Consider the following 16773-nt stretch of genomic DNA (forward strand, 5'->3'; position numbering starts at 1 on the left):
TTGGTATGAAGGTAGAAGATGGCAGTGCAACGCATTATTATCGAAATCAAATATCATATCAACGTGTAGAATATATTTTATTTGATTTGAGTTTTTTTCTTGTTATGTGTGCATAATGGGAGTCTTCAAGTATAGAGTGTTTCAAGTGGATCCCACCTTCTAGAGACCCACTAGGGTACCTTTCAGGGAAGTGCGCTTCATTTTAAGCCACATCTTATCTTACCATCAGGCGAGATCGTGACTAAACGCTTCCCTATCGCCCATAAAAAAACGAGATGGGGAATTCCACTTAACAAAACCCACCTTAAAGTTCTTCTTATTCGGCCCAACCAAGTGCAGCAAGAAATAGTTGAGCATAGACGCGATCCGCTCCACCAGCGTGGGGTGACAGAAGACGTGCGGCGCGTGCGCAGTGAGACGCACGAGCGTGCGGATGGTGTCCCGCCCGAGGATGTTGTCGAACCGCGCCAGCATGCCGATGTGCGACAGGTTCGCCAGGTTCTGTTCGCGCTCTTGCGCCGGCAGGTTGCTCCAGGCGCCGGATTCTCTGTGAATAGTTCAGTTAGTGCATTCAAGTTATGATAGTCGATGGAATGAATACATTTTGTATGTTAACATTCTAAAGTGGTGAATAAGAAAATGGCTTATATTAAACAATTTGAATAACTAAAGTTGCTGTTAATGCTATTAAAAAGTGAAAAAAATACAGCAAAGGTTTTGATTTTAAATTTAAATATGAGTTGTGTATTGCCTAACACTTTATCATACAAAATAACACCCAATAATTCCACAATTAATTTTCACATAATAATAGAGTACATATATTTTTCAACATTTTTTCTTATTTTGCGTAAGTACTTTTATTTATTTATTTCGAGCACGGATGCAAATATAGTAGTTAAAAAAATGTGTAAAACATGTAATGAAACTTCATACGAATGATACATACTGCGCAGTTTGTAGTGTACGAATTTGCGCCATATTCCCTAAAGCTTCATCAAGTAAGAAAATGGCGTCATTCATCAAAAGATTAACAAAACGTAGGAATATTGGTGGATGTACTGCTTCCATATTTGCTTCAGCTTCGTTTGCTAAATGTCTGAAAAAGTATTGTATCATAAATGAATTTATAGATATTTAAAACAGAGACGGTTTATTACACAAGATCCAAATTGAGGAAGGACATACATTTAAGAGGTAAATAGATTATACTTTTACTTTTATTGTTGATATGGAATAAGGATTAAATTCAAAATATTTTATATATGTATTCTTGTGTTTTATTAACATGTGATAAAAAGAAAAAAAATGATATTAGATATTAGGATTTTCGATTAATACTTTAAATACAACGTAACAAATTAAATTTGATTGCAGATACATTATCTAATAATCCATGCTAATATTACAACTGTGAAAGTATCTCTGTCTATATGTCTCTTCTTCGCACTGAAACCAGTAAACCGATTTGGATTTAATATGGTACAAATATAGTTACGACCCGAGAAAGTGCATAGGATAGTTTTTATCCCAGAAATCCTACGGGTACGGAAACTATTTTATATTTTTCTTTGACTTCTAGAGCGAAACCGCGGGCAGAAAGCTAGTATATATTCAATATAAAATTCAACTCACGTAAATGCGTCTCTATGTTCTTGCATACCCCACAGGAACTCCATAACGAGGTACATGGGTCTGCGATAGTTGAACTTCTGCTCGAACTGCACACTCTGACCAGTCATTTCGATTCCGACGAACACATCCAGAAGACATGGCACCAGCTGATTGATAATAAGAATTTAGTTAAGTGGTTGTTTTTGTTTAAACTAAAAATGATTTTGAATGTTTTTGATGAAAAACATGAAATACAAGACAAATTTAAAATGGCTATTACCTTTTATTTATTACAAAAGGAAAAGACTTATTACGTTGAAACATTTATAAATTGACGGATACACAAATTATTAACATTCGAATTGTAAAATAATGAAGTACTGTTTATTTAAGTCAAAATTACACAAGAAATTAGGAAATTAGTGGCGTGAAATTAGTTCTATAAAATATATTAATTTTGCGAAAATTACACGTCAAGTTTTAGAAGGCATGCATTATTATTAGAATTATTACATTAAAATAGAATAATTAGAATATATATAACATTTTATTATCAAAATTGTTCAATGCAAAATAAAGTTTTAATGTTAACGGAGCTACAATATTAGTGATATTGTATATTTCACGACACTTCTACTTTAGCGAAATTAATAATTTGCACATTATAAAAACTATTGACATCATTCAAATATTCAAATTTAAACCTGTAATCGATGGGGATGCTCCTTAAACAGTTGTTCCCTGTAGAAAGAAGCAATGTTGCTGAGTGGTTGTTGCTCATCAGGATGATTCGGCAACATGGCCTCCAAGCATTCAGCTAGACGTGCCCTAATAATTTCAAATATAATTATACTATATTATTACTTGCGGTAATTAGAGAATTTCTATAAGCAAACAGAAATTATTTAAGCTTGAATTAGAAATGTTAGATTATAAATATAATATTACCATACTACATCATCATATGACTTTGTAGAGTTTCAAGATTTTTTTATTTATTAACCTTAAATGTGGGTTGTAGGTTCTGGAAGAGTCTCCCATAAACGCAAGAACTAAGGTAAGCGCTGGCTGCAGTAAGCCAGCCAAGTCTGCCTCTTCGGTGATGGCGCCCACCGTACGGCGAGCCATCGTTATTAGAACAACGATGTTCTCTAAAACGAACTCTGGAATGCATCTGGATGGACGAAAAATATTTTCTAGTTAAATTATATAATGGTGAGAAACTTTTGAGCAAATATTAAACACAAAATATAAATTGCTTATACTTTTTATCCTTAAAAGTTACAGATGAAATATCAAGATGTGAACATATAATTTTTGATTTTTTTGTCATCAATATCACTTAAATGACCGCCTCCTTCGTACAGAGGTAAATGCGTGAGCGTAGAACCGAGGGGTCCTGGGTTCGATTCCCGGTGGGGACAATAAAAAAATGTCTCGGTCTGGCAGGACACAGAAGGCTGATCACCTACTTGTCCATAAAATTGATCAGTGAAACAGATGTGTATCATATGCCCCATACCCCAGTAGGGGACACGGGACTTCACTTTAATATCACTTAAATATGTATAGTAAAGGATGAATTCTTTCCAAAGATTGAGCGAAAATTTATTCAATTGGATGCCTAATAATAAATCATTCTATTACCTTAAAGTATCAGGGGGTGGTGTGGTTATAGGCATGTTAACAGGCAACAAATTTGTAGGAGCATAGCACGTCTGTTCTGTGTTGTCTCGTATCGCAACTTGCACCAGCCAAGTGCACGTGGTTGCTTGCAGACGATGTAAATTTGTCAACATGTCATTTTCTAGCAGAGCACAGCGAAGACTTACAAATCTGCAAAAGAAAAGGCAACAAATGTTATTAAAACATCTCGGCTACCAGCCATGTCAACAAGCTACAGATATTTAATTAAAGATGTGGACTATTTCTATGTTTGTGTTGTTCAATCCACAATTTGGACACTACCGATTCACTATCAATCGGTTTGGTGACATATACATTATAGTTATTCTTATCACATGCCTAAATAATGCAACAGAATATGAAGTTGTTTAAACGACGTGATTCTCTTATTATATTCTACAAAAACGGTTACGGACGGCCCTGGGAGGAAAACTCCGAATTCGAAAATGGAACCAAATGATAATTCCCTATAAAAAAAACACAAGAAGAATCACATTGCAAAATCCTAAAAACAGTTGACTTGAGAATCTTGTCACATTATTACCAACAAAACCCACTAACTACTCCCAAACATTTCAACAACTTCAAACTACAAATAAATTCATATAAAGAAATTGCATACTGACTTTGTCATAAGATGTTGTGTCCGCTGTCTCAAGGGCTCAACAAGATGATGAGCGCTGGCAGCTACATCGGCTAATGCTCTCTGCGCTCTGCCAAGGTCTTGACCGCAGCGATACAATTTCTCAGCGCAAACGCGAACACCTGTATGAAAAAAAATTAATTTAGAAATTAATTTAAATTTTCTATAATTTCTAACAAATTTAAATTATAACATCTTATATATCTAATAACTTATTTAGCTATTCATAACATAGGTTAAATTGTCTGTTCTAATTAACTCTTATTTTATACTATCTGTCAAGACTAACATTACTGACTTATTTGTTGTGTATTTTTATATATTGTGTATGTTTCTTTGTTTTAGGTATATCTGCAATTTGATTGACATCAATTAATATAGAAAAATTTTCTAAAACGTGTATAATCTTCCCAACGTGATACTGGCAGAATTGTACAAAGCAAAATTGCCATTAACAAAAAAAATTGAAATTGAAAATAATACAAAAACCTCGCATATTTTTTCTAAATTTATAAATGTATCTCAAGATTAATAACAACTTACCTAAGTCAATACATTTCTGGGTCATAAAGAAGCACTCAGTGACAAAATTATAAGTTTCAGCTGTCGGCCGCTTTACAGTTTGCCCATCTTCAGTCTCACGAGCAGGCAGCAGACATGTTTCACTGTGGAGACAATCTAAATGAACTGATTTAGCTGCACAGTCTTCTGCCTGAAAGAAAAGATTTTAATTGACATTAATGAACTGAAATAATTGAATATTTATGACGTAAATTAAGCAATAAGCAATAGTTGATAGCTATTAATAAATGATATCAAAAACTTACTGGCACTGCCCCATATGTTGGGTCAATTTTCAATGATTTTGGATCATTTGCAGATGTACAAAATGGTTGACAAAGTTGTAATAGCACTGCACCCAAATTTAACATGAATCCATCAGACACACACTGAAGTGAAGCTGCACTGATATCACCAGCCTAGGAAAGATGACAATTTTTAAACACACAATATTCAAGTATATATATATTATAATATAAGTATACTGTGAACCACTTATAAAACTAAAAATCTATTGTGTTATGGAAAAGATATGTATATCATAAAGTGACATATTACATTAAAATTTCAATTTTTATAGTATACCTGAACATTCCAAAGCTTTCCTCTGGCAACATTTGCTTTTAAACATTTGCCAATCCATGTCAGTAGACGATTTTTAATCTGTGGCCCTCCTTTAAGTAGTGTTAGAAATACCTTGTGCATATTATTTATAAGATGTGATGATGCATTCCAAACTGATGATTCAATCATTGATATAGAGGACTGAAAAAAAACAAATTTCTCCTATAGGGCAGAAAAGTAAGTTTTGATAGACATAAAAAATTAAACTGAGTATTATCATTCTTTGACCTATGACCAGTCCTTTTGATAAGTCTCTAAGACATTAAGATGTACATTTTATTGATCCATGACTTACTTGGTCCATTGGGTTGTCAAAGTACTCATGGAGGGATGTTGCAGTTCTTGGTAAGACAGATAATGAAAGTAGAGCCCCAATGACGGAATCCTGATAATGTCTTCCAATCATTTCATTTTTAGGTTCACAGGCTTCCATCAATATTGGGGCCAAGTATGGACTACCTGTTCATGAATAATTATTCTTAGAAAATTTTGTATAAAAACAGGTGCAGTTTGTATTTATTATTTTAACCAAAGAACTAAATGGATTTCAAATTGTAAGAGCTATATTAAATATAAACAGGGTGGCTTTCAAAAAAATCAAAATTGGTTCACCCAGTAAAGGTTTAAGAGAACAAACACAAAAAATCAATTTGAGAACCTCTTCCTTTTTTGAAGTCGGTTAATAAAAAAAGAAGGTAGTTTGAATTATATACAATTTATATTAGTTATGATTAGTTGCAATACCATACAAATCTAATAACATTTTCATGGCATTATGAATTGTTTAATTGCAAACTGAAATAAATATTACTATTTACTTATTTTTATCATTTTATATGCATGATTATATACTTATTTATACAAACAACAAAATAACCAAACCTTAAATTATACTTACTGGCAAATATGTGAATAGATGGCAAAATGTAGATGGATAAATTAATTAAATTTGACTTGTTTACATCTGTGTGAATTTTTTTCAGGACCGGTATCATGGTGTCTCTTAGCTGATTTTGTGAATCGGCATCGGCTGAAATTTCAAATAATTTTTTTAACTATAAGTTATATATAACATAAATAAATATAGCTTAAGAAACTAAAAAAAAAACACTTCAATATAGCATCAACTAAATTGTCTCACTTGCTTTTATATAAAGTATATGTAAGGAAATTATTTAATCCTGATGATCCTAATCAGGTTAATAAAATAAAATTACTGTTTTGTTATATATCTTTGATAGTGGAAAAAGTTTACAGAAATCCATCCATTCAAAGGGATTCAATTAAATTCTCACGGAATTGGTAACATATAAATATAAAAAAGCATGTTAAAGTTGCATATTATTTAAATATTTTAATAACATTGAAATGGAACCTATAATGTAGTCAAAACAAAACAATGCTACAAATAAACAAATACACAATGTCAAAAATTTTATTTTGTTAATTATTTATACATTACCTTCTGACATGAAAGCCTTCACTAAATCTACAAAAAAGGTGTGACTCTGAGGATCAACATGTTGTAGAAGTTCAATAAGTTGACTAGCAAAGTCTTGGTCTTCAAATAAAGCCGGCTGTTTCAAAGCAGTTACTGCATTTCTAAATATAAGTTCCCTCATCTTCTTTATACCATTTCTAACTGTTATGTCATTTACATAGTCATATGTTTGAAGATTTTGCATAGAACTAAACAGATAAGGAAATACTTGTTTTTGAACAACATGTTCCTTGTAGGCTTTGCATGATTTGGGTATAACATTCTGTTCCACATCTTGCAGCAATAATCGTTCAAAAAGAGCTTGCTCCAAAGCTTCTAGGTCAATTCGAACTCTTGGGTTCATAGCTTGTGCTAATTCTTCCAAATAAACCAGTTGCTTGTCGGATTTTTCATCCACAGCATTGGCGTTAATTGTAAAATGAAAAACATTTTCCACTATGTTGTTGATAGTTTGAATTTTTTCGTCTTCTTTAGCTTCTTTAGTAGCTATTTGTACTGGAACAGAACCTGATGTATATTCCACATCACTGCTACTTTTACCTTCATGAGTTCCTATTAAGCCAGCAAATGGGTTGTTTGGTTCTGACATTATTGTTTTTATTTAACAACAAACTATGAATTAATGCTATATTCACATGATCTGGCAAGTTGTTGTAGATCCTAAGAAGCGGTTTTTAAAAGGATGTTAGACTCATAATTTGCTCGAAAGTTTTAATTTTTAACAATAAGTAAAACAAGAATAGCAGTAAGCACTACGAAAACTGCTGACTGTAATTTCGTTATCAAAAGTGATAAAACAGATTTGACATTGACAATCGGCATCTATTTGATTTATTATTGGGTGGTCAGCAAAATTACTTCATTTCTTTTTATTTCTTCTATAAATTTTATATAACATGTACAGTAAAAAATAATTTCAAAACTAAACATTTTCTATATACAAATAACTTATAGCATATTGCAAATAAAAATATGCAGCTTACATTTTAAATTTAAGACATGTATTATTATTCACAATGTAATTTATCTACAATTATTTTGTTTCTTAATTGATATTTTTCTTTAATTTGTTTTCTTCATAATAAATCTATTTCAGTATTTTTGGCTCTATCTACTAAACCCCGCATTTATTATAACTAATATATTATTAGCTAATAGCTTTTGCTCAATTCTGAATAGTTTAATACATCTTGTCATCACAATTAATTGCGTAGTTTTAAAGATTTACGCAAAATAGGGACATAGGGACAGAGGAAGTGACTTTGTTTTATACTATGTAGTGATGATATATGTATAAATATTTCCAAATGGCTAAAATATATATAAGACTTATGTAAAACTTGTTGAATAAATATTTAGTAATAATATTAAAAAATAAATTTATAGTAATAAAATTAAATTATTTTGATCAAAATTTATGCTATTTTTTTAAATTATTGTCTTTCAACATGGTATCATAGTTTATACTTTATGGTCAATGTGTTTGAGTCAAGAATGTAATTTATAAAATCTAGACTATTAAATGTACCTCAAATTTGTAACATAATTTTAGATATAATACATAAATTTTTTAATAAAGTCTTTTGTTTATGTATTCTTTTCCCTAGGTCTATAAAAATACATATATATTATTTATGTCTAAGCATACTAAAATTACTTCCTGCGTTATGTTGGTGTTACTGTCTCATCACTAACGCCATCAACCTGTTTGCGTTCAAAAGTGGAACTAAATATTTACCGATTTAGATTTTGTTCCACTGCAGTCGACGCCCGAACCTGAAATTGAAATCATTATTGCGTTGTCGATTTGTTTCGTCTTTATGCAGCAATGCTATGAAAGAATATCTTTTTTACATGGCGTATAGTAGTCGCACATAGTGAATTGTTCATTAATGTAAGATTGGTAACACTTAATTATAATATTTACTTGTTAGGTCATAACTACAAATGCGTGTCCCCTAAATATGTTAAATATTATATAATACATAGTGCTTCATATAATTTGTTAAATTTAATTCATTAAATATTTCAAATGTGAAAATTCATTTCTACACATTTGAATTTTATAGATATCTTTGCTATAAACATTTTTGTTGATCATGCATACTACAAAATGGCGGACCTCCATTTACCACTTAGTAATGGACATGTAATTTTCGAAACATGCATGCTGCTAGTTTTAGTTTTTCTATATTTCAAATTACTTAACTAAATTGTTGGTTTAATTGGCTTGTGGTGAAGGTTTAATAACTTATCTACTAAATTGTATTTTTCTCAATTTCGTTAATCATCACAATAGCATACAATGCTGTCTCCTTAAATTACCCGGGTTATATTTTTGGTAGTGTGACTGTGTGAGTCACTATACGCCATTTCCTTGTGTTATTACGTGTGTGAGCGTTGCTCGATTCGTGACCTCGTTAAAGGAAGGACAAAGATATCTTGCCGTTCTAGAAGGCTGACGTCATTCATTCGTGGCGAGAGCGTAGCGCATACTCAGACATTGTGAAATGTGAACGGCCACTCATTGCTTGCATATCTACTCGATTATAATAATTTACTTGAAAGTTGTGGCTAAGAACAATTAGTCTACTGTATTCTGCCATACATGTTCAATTAATTTTATAACAATTAAGTGACATTTTTTGGAGATAATTCCCAATGACAATTGATTCGTCGATTATTAGGTATAGTATAAAATGAGAATTCGGAAGTAGTCCTCGCTTGAAAAATAAGGACGTAGTACTATATTCCAAACTTATTTATGGTTTATTTTCAAACACCTATTAAAATTACGTATTATTCATGAAAGATAACGTCAGTCTTCTATGTACGCTGCAACTTATGTATCTGTATGTGTGAGTTATTTTCATCAGTGTGCGTAAGGCCAACGAAAGCAGTCTTTTGTTGTGCATTAAAAGGTTATCCATTTTTAACATGTTCCGGATCTAGTATATATTTATATAGATTAGATCCCAGTATGAGGACTGAGGCATTATAAATATTTGGATAATTAATATCATGCCTAGTTTCCTAGGCACACGTTACATAGGCAACACAATTTGGTCGGGTTATACTCGGTGTCATGGCGTCTACAATATCGCCATTAAAATGTCGCACCATTAGAATTCACAAAAAAAATTATCTATTGAACTTTCAATGTTACTCAACTTTTTTTACTTATAGGATAACTCATGTTACGCTTTTAATAGATTCATTATTATTGTAAATGATACCTACGTAGGTATTAATGTATATAATGATATCTTGCATGATAAAAAATTTCCTACTTTGATGGATCGTGGTAAAATGGCATTATTACTTAAACAATTAATGGTATATCGTCAAATAAAAGTGAATACCTATTTATTTTATAAGATTGGTATCTAATATTGAATTTTGCCAAGTCACGTGAATTGGATAAAAGAGGAAGGATACCTTATAATTTCAGGATAATGTGAATTTTATTATTGTTTCCTGTACAATTACAAGGTTTTCGATGATGATAACTATTATAACATTTTGACCATTAAATTTTGAGTTCCTTTATGTAGATGTACACGTAACGTAGCCTAGCTTATCTCCCCTCACCTTGTCCCCCTCTCACAGTGTGACCTAAAAATAAAATTAGCAAATGGTAAATATTTTGCTTGAGCTTTAGTTTGGACTTACCTCATGAAAGTATAAAAACATATTCCTGTAACTTTAATATCAATTATAACTAAGTAGATAATAACATTCATTAATAAACATAAACGTTAAATCTCTATTACAAAGAAAAAAAATCAACAGTTACACGAATTTTACAATATTGTTATATATATGTATATATATACATTATGTTTTAATATCGTTTATTCTCGAATTTCAGTGATACGTTGAAAATGGCGGAGCCAGCGTCAAATATCGACTTGGAAGATGGAGAAATCGAGAGTGATGGTGAAACTACGGAATCCGCGCCAGCAGAGAAGAGCGAGGGTGTGGCTGACAAAGAAGAAGAAAATCCTCAAGACGAAAATGAAACCCAAAATTATTATTATTCTAAATCAGGTAAAAGGAAAAAATCTAAGTCAAGTAAAAGTGAACAAAAATATAAAGATAAAAGTAAGAAATCGCGTAAGTATACAAATCCATTAGAAGACGATTTTGCTGGAAATATAGAAAAGGCTATTAGGAAAGCTATGAATAAAAATGACGATAGTGATGCTCACGAAGATGAGGTTGAAGAACGTCGAAAACATAAGAAGAGAAAGAAATACGAAGGGAAGGATGGGCCTAGCAAAAAACGAAAGAAACAAGAATATTCTGAGGAGATGGATGAAAATGAAATGATGTGCGTTCGTGGTGCCTCACCGGTGAATAAACAATCGCAAGACATTGTATTTCCAGAAGACGATCGGGATTCTTATGCATCAGATAGCAGTCAAGATTCAAGGGGTCATCAACAACGGTCTCAAAGGCATAGGCCGCCGCAGAGGGATAGAAATAAGAATAAAAATGACAGACGAAGAGGAAATCATAATATGCAAGATTCTGAAGGTGTATGTTTATACTATATGCAAGGAAAATGTCATAAAGGTGATGATTGTATTTATTCACATGATGCACAACCACCTCGAAAGATGGAATTATGTAAATTTTACTTAATGGATTGCTGTGCAAAAAGGGATAAATGTTTGTATATGCATGCTGATTTTCCTTGTAAATATTATCACACTGGTCTTCCGTGTATATATAAGGATGACTGTAAATTTGCACACGGAAAACCCTTAAATGATGGTTTAAAAAATATACTTCTTAAACATATCGAATCAGCTCCTAAAGAGATTTTAGGTGATTTTCCTAGATTAAACCGTGAAGATGCTATGAAAATGATACAAACAACTCAATTAAGATTGAAACAACAATATCCTGAGGATTCTGAAATTCATGAGAAAAATATACCTTCACTTTTCGAGTTAAATATACCTAATCCACAAAATAATTCTGATATTTTATCCAATAACTACAACGATCGACAAAAAATATCGCCGAAAATTCGGCAATCAAGGTGGCAAAACGACAATAATAGTAATCAATGCGCGATTGCTAGTTTATCACCGAATAGTAACACAAATATGTCAAGTGTATTAAGTATTAAAAACTTAACCGGGGTTTTAACACCACGACAGATTTCAGATTTAACGAAATTGGGTATAGAAAATTTGGATCAGCTAGGACAATTAACAGTTTTACAATTAAATAGCATTGGCATATCTTTAAAACAAATAACGGAAATACAATTAAACACAATGAGTATACAAAAATTAGGTTTAATCAACAATATGGAACAACAGTCACAATTTACAGGAACAAGTGCAGGTGCTAAGGATTTAGATTTACGCGTTCCACCCGCAGTTCCGGTTTCAAACAATATGACTTTGCCGACAGATTTTCCTGGTCAAGATGTCGATATGCGTTTTCAACCCTCGATGACAGCAACAGCGAGTGATGATTCTTTTAAAAATAATTTATTGAAACAAGAACAACAGCCATCCAAGGATATGATTGATATCGATCAATATACAAAAGATGCATTGAAGTTTGCTTCGAAAGATAAAGAAAACATAGATATATCAAATGACACGTTTGATACTGAGAAACCTGTTACTTCCAATGAAATAAAAGATGTAGACCATAGAGTGCTTCCTTTTACTGATGGCGATTCAAGGATACAAAACACAGAGCGACAGCCAGGTCAAGCTGAAGGTGATACAGACATTCGATTTCTCCCGCCAGATCCCTTTTTCAAGAGTCCTGCAAAACGAAATCGCCGGTCCACAACTGATGACGACGAAGAAAATAATTTGTTAATTGATGAAAAGTGGTATTCCAGTGACGAAGAAAAGAGCTCTAAAAAGAAGTCACCGTGTGCATCGCCACAAAAAGGTTTCATGTCTCCTCCAGCCTCAGCTCCAGCACCTCATGTAATAGAACCTTCGACTGTATTAAGCAAACTAGGAGATTTATCTAAAATAGATATAAGCGAAGAAGTTACTAAATTATTAAACACAATGAAGAATAATTTGCAAGAAAGTGCCTCGAGTAATAACGAAAATGTTTATTCAAGTCCTACGCAATCACGAGATCCTAGAACTCGAAAATCCCCAGAAAAAATTGTCGAGACACCAAAAACAACTAAGAAAAAAGCAAATCGGATTTCTATATATGAATGTGTTGATGGAGAGCCTACGGACGGCCGTCGAAGAACGGATGTAGACCTTAGGCAGCCTGACTTCAAACCTACCTTTGGCGATACAGATTTGAGGCAAAGTGGAAGTGGAGATATAGATTTACGTCTTGGTCTACCGTTTAAGCCGTTGCCCAATTACACGCCTGCATCAGAAATAAATGGTTCAATTAATAGCCATCCTCCCATTCCATATAAATTAGTGCCTATAGATATACCTAGACCAGATTATACTGACATTAAAAATAGCACTGCAAAATCGCAAGCTCTCGTAGATCCTAGGTTAAGAAAAGTATTCCGTCTTTCCGTAGATGAATCAAATAGTGATAGCGAAAAACCCACTACTAAGACTACTACAGCTCCAAGTTCTGGACCACGTGTTGATCCTCGAAGGAAACCTAAAGAACACACAGACAGCACTATTATCGAACAAAAACAAAATTCGTTAGAAATACAAGCAATTTTACAAAATTCGAACTGGTACAAAGAATTAAGTACAACTCAAAAAATATTTGTTAATCAACACTTGGCCCCAGTAACTCAAATGATAAAACAATACCATCAAGATAAGACGCCTGGAAAAAAGTTTGATCACAGTTCAATTCAAAATAATTCCGTACTTTGTAGTATATTTACGAATTTAGGCGTTTCTTTATCTGAAAGTGGTGATTTTTCGTATTTACCAAAACCCAAAGAAGCATTGTTAAAAACACCAATTAATTTCAATCAAAATTCGAATCCATTTGGCAATAATATGACTGGCCCACCAGGAGGAATGGAACCGAACATGAATATGATGAATGTTGCTTCCATGAACATGGGCGGTGGCATGAATAATATGAACGTCGGCCATTTACACGGTTTCAATCAATCAATGCCAGATCCACGCAACGGCCCAGCACCGGGCTTACTAGGGATAGCTCCAAATATTCCACATAACTTCAATAATAATAAATTTGGACCTCCAAATAATTTCGGCAATATGGGATACAACGGGCCTGGAAATGATTTCAATTTTATGGAAGATCAAAATTTCCCGAGATTTCCCAATCGGGGCGGGCATCGAGGTCGCGGCAATGACAGATGGAATCGTGGCGGCTCTAATAGAGGACAAAGAGACAGGAAAAATTTTAATGATCGTGGGAATTGGAAGAAATAAATATTATAAGTTTTCGTATATAATATGTAAATAAATTAGACTCATGAAATAGTTATAGTAGCTTTCCTTCCACATGTTACAAAATGTGATCAAGGTGATACATAATTAAATAGTAGGGACTCCAGACTCCTATAGGTAGTCTTTTTATAATTTATACAATGTCTTATTACTATATTATATGATTAAGAATTTATATTTTATGTACAAGCTGAAATGTAAATAATATTTTGTTATAAGTCGTACGAGTATAAAAGCATAATCAGAGACAAGCAAATTGTATTAATATGAGGTGTTACACAATAGGTTCATTTAAAAGTACTCATTTTACGAGCCAAATGTTTAAAGACTGAGTGCGGGTTTATGATTGAGTTTGTTTTTGTATGTCTGTATTTATATTTTTATTTGATTTAGGTTATGGGATATTAACGGTTAACACATTGTAACATCTACGAGAGGTAATGCGGTAATACCTAGGTATGCAAAAGTGATTGATATCGACAATGTACCTAAGATTGTCTTATATAAATGAAAGCAATAAAAGTAATTAATTTGTATCTAAATAGTCTAGAAGACCATAGTCTAAAATCATTTTAATAAGAGTAAGAATCATATTTAGTTTGTGAATTAAAGCTGTATAATTGAAAGCCCGTTGGACTTTAAATAAATATATTTATATTTATTTTTAATGTATTACTTATGCACCTGACACAATGAATGATTAAATTACAGGTATGGATTATTAAATGATAAGAAATATTCGAATGCTACAAAATAAATGAGTGGATGTTTTTCAGTTCGGATGTTCTTTGCATTGATCCTGAGGTGAGTAAACAACACTAAGTTTTAGGTGTTGAAAAGTAGAGAAACAGGGCCATCAGTTCAATCTTCAATTTTATTCACAGACTGCACAACAGAAACAATAAAATTGGTAAAATCGTTTTTTAAACGATCACTTTTTGTTTTCACATTTGTCGCCACTTGAGACACTCTTGAAAATGTAGGAGCTAAAAGAATAATATTCAAGGTTAGAAAATAGCGAAAACTGGAACAGTAAAAATGTAATAATATTTTACATACATAGATTTAAAATATCAATATCGTCTTGATCATTGAAGCAATTATAAAATACTACACATTGTTTCATTGATAACTTGGGCTGGGAAACAAAGTAGTTATATAAAAGCTCTAGTTCTCTTGAAGCAATATTGGCTGTATTTGATGAACCAACGAGGATTACACCTTTAACTCCAAGGCGAAGGGCGGGCCAGCAAGACTCGAATCTGTTTTAGAAAAATATTTTAATAAACAATGCATACAATGAGGTATTAACACTCACTATCAAGGCGATAAAGCAAAACATTTTTATCTTACTTTTGTTTGTCTGATTATCTTGAGATAAAATAAACAAGATAGGTTACAGGTATACATATTATTACTGTTATATCTACCTAATGTTACAATATTTTAATACTTATAAATAAGTATTTAAATGAATCTTTTTTGAATAAATATCTTTTTCGCTAAAAGGTAGAATGCAATGGTTTGTTGAAATAACGAGTAAGAAACAAACTTGTGGTCACCGCTACAATCCCACAGTTCAATGTCAACTTTAATTTGCTTGCCATTTATATTTATATTTGGTACTTCGAATTCCACAATTCTTACGCCCTGCGTCGGTCGTGGTTCAGAGTCTTCATTATTTATTGATTCCGATATTAAATTTGCAATTGTTGATTTGCCACTCTAAAACGAAAGCATGGTTAGAACTTACCTACATAGTACAGTTACAGTTTAAACATTACTATGGTTGAATATATGGTTTAAGTTATATTGAATAACTTAGGTCTTAGAACATATCAAATCTAGTACGCTCAAAATTAATGCAACGAATTCGAAATTTTGTACAAATTAATAATAACGAAAACAAATACAAACGAAAACATTATACTGGATATTTTTTCAGAAAAATATTTTCGTAAAATAACGCTGATGATTCATCAAGTAGATATTTTAAACTAGAGAGAAAATATACATACATCACATGGTCCAATCATCAAAATTTTCAGCTTCTGAAGCTGCATTTTTTTGCTATCCTGTGCAGAATAATTGTTTCTTAATTCACAAATCGACTGCTGCCCACAAGCATTGCGTTACCATACTTTTGTGACATGGCCTTTTGTTTATTAGAATGATTGCCTAGGTAACTACAATATATTGATACATACAATCGAAACAGTTCTTGGTAATTGGGTGGCATGCCATCTGTGAAAAGGTTTATCCCTATGTGTTTTATTTTACCAGTAGGCACAATGGTCTTTAAACAATTTCCTATCGAAACAAGATCAAGCGATTGCTCCCAATTGGATTTATTATATTGCAAATACTAATTTGAATAAAAAAATTTAAAAAGTACCGAGATTTGAACTGGGATCGCTGGATTCAGATTACAGAGTGCTAACCATTACACCGTGGGACCACACAAAGTATTTTTGAAATAAATATTGTAGATTATATATACATATATATATTTTTTTGACATATAAGTGAAATTATTAACTGGTTCCTATAAATTTCAACTGAAAACCACGTCTTTTTGTCTGAAGCGCATGAATCATATTAGAATAAATACATGATGAAAGAGGAAAAACTACCTAGAATCAATGTAGTAACTAGGCATTTTTATCATATTAGGTAACTATTTAGTAGGTAATCTGTGTTATTAACTGTGTGTGTAAATTACAATTTGCATAGATTTC

At 32.2% G+C, this 16773-nt stretch overlaps 3 protein-coding genes across 4 annotated transcripts in view; 1 reads left to right on the forward strand and 2 right to left on the reverse strand.

Moving 5' to 3' along the window:
* Positions 1-7397, reverse strand: part of LOC119830812 (ubiquitin conjugation factor E4 A-like) — a 30284-nt gene extending 22887 nt beyond the window's left edge. Inside the window, exons 1-13 of the mRNA XM_038353959.1 lie at positions 6591-7397; positions 6027-6158; positions 5424-5587; positions 5090-5269; positions 4771-4923; positions 4487-4655; positions 3927-4065; positions 3262-3450; positions 2618-2788; positions 2319-2442; positions 1636-1781; positions 950-1099; positions 304-547 (exon numbers count right to left, since the gene is read on the reverse strand). Of these exons, the coding sequence (XP_038209887.1) occupies positions 304-547; positions 950-1099; positions 1636-1781; positions 2319-2442; positions 2618-2788; positions 3262-3450; positions 3927-4065; positions 4487-4655; positions 4771-4923; positions 5090-5269; positions 5424-5587; positions 6027-6158; positions 6591-7218 (2589 nt within the window). The 5' untranslated portion in view covers positions 7219-7397. The remainder of the gene's footprint in view (positions 1-303; positions 548-949; positions 1100-1635; positions 1782-2318; positions 2443-2617; positions 2789-3261; positions 3451-3926; positions 4066-4486; positions 4656-4770; positions 4924-5089; positions 5270-5423; positions 5588-6026; positions 6159-6590) is intronic.
* Positions 7398-8371: 974 nt separating this feature from the next.
* LOC119830697 (protein suppressor of sable-like) lies at positions 8372-14696 on the forward strand. Of its 2 annotated transcripts, none has more exons than XM_038353797.1 (2): positions 8372-8523; positions 10501-14696. In XM_038353797.1, exon 2 carries the CDS (start codon positions 10514-10516, stop codon positions 14015-14017), a length of 3504 nt encoding a protein of 1167 aa, XP_038209725.1. In that variant the 5' UTR covers positions 8372-8523; positions 10501-10513; the 3' UTR covers positions 14018-14696. The 2 variants fall into 2 exon arrangements, with proteins under 2 accessions (XP_038209725.1, XP_038209724.1); XM_038353796.1 differs by lacking the exon at positions 8372-8523 and adding an exon at positions 8683-9316.
* Positions 14697-14896: 200 nt separating this feature from the next.
* Positions 14897-16183, reverse strand: LOC119830957 (intraflagellar transport protein 22 homolog). The gene is made up of 4 exons (XM_038354149.1): positions 16054-16183; positions 15588-15760; positions 15095-15297; positions 14897-15021 (listed from the first exon to the last, which is right to left on the reverse strand). The coding sequence occupies exons 1-4, from the start codon at positions 16096-16098 to the stop codon at positions 14897-14899; spliced, it is 546 nt and encodes a 181-aa protein (XP_038210077.1). The 5' UTR covers positions 16099-16183.
* Positions 16184-16773: the final 590 nt, after the last annotated feature.

Source organism: Zerene cesonia, chromosome 12, assembly GCF_012273895.1.
Source record: "Zerene cesonia ecotype Mississippi chromosome 12, Zerene_cesonia_1.1, whole genome shotgun sequence".
NCBI lineage: Eukaryota > Metazoa > Arthropoda > Insecta > Lepidoptera > Pieridae > Zerene > Zerene cesonia.

Bases quoted from the DNA above. Each gene is read 5' to 3' on its own strand.
- LOC119830957 (XM_038354149.1), bottom strand. From the start codon at position 16,098: ATGCAGCTTCAGAAGCTGAAAATTTTGATGATTGGACCATGTGAT. The intron at 15,298-15,587 runs GTTTGTTTCTTA...TTTCTAAAACAG, and splicing joins GATTGTAGCGGTGACCACAA to ATTCGAGTCTTGCTGGCCCG. The intron at 15,022-15,094 runs GTATGTAAAATA...TTATTCTTTTAG, and splicing joins TATTGATATTTTAAATCTAT to CTCCTACATTTTCAAGAGTG.
- LOC119830697 (XM_038353796.1), top strand. From the start codon at position 9,291: ATGACAATTGATTCGTCGATTATTAG. The intron at 9,317-10,500 runs GTATAGTATAAA...CTCGAATTTCAG, and splicing joins ATTGATTCGTCGATTATTAG to TGATACGTTGAAAATGGCGG.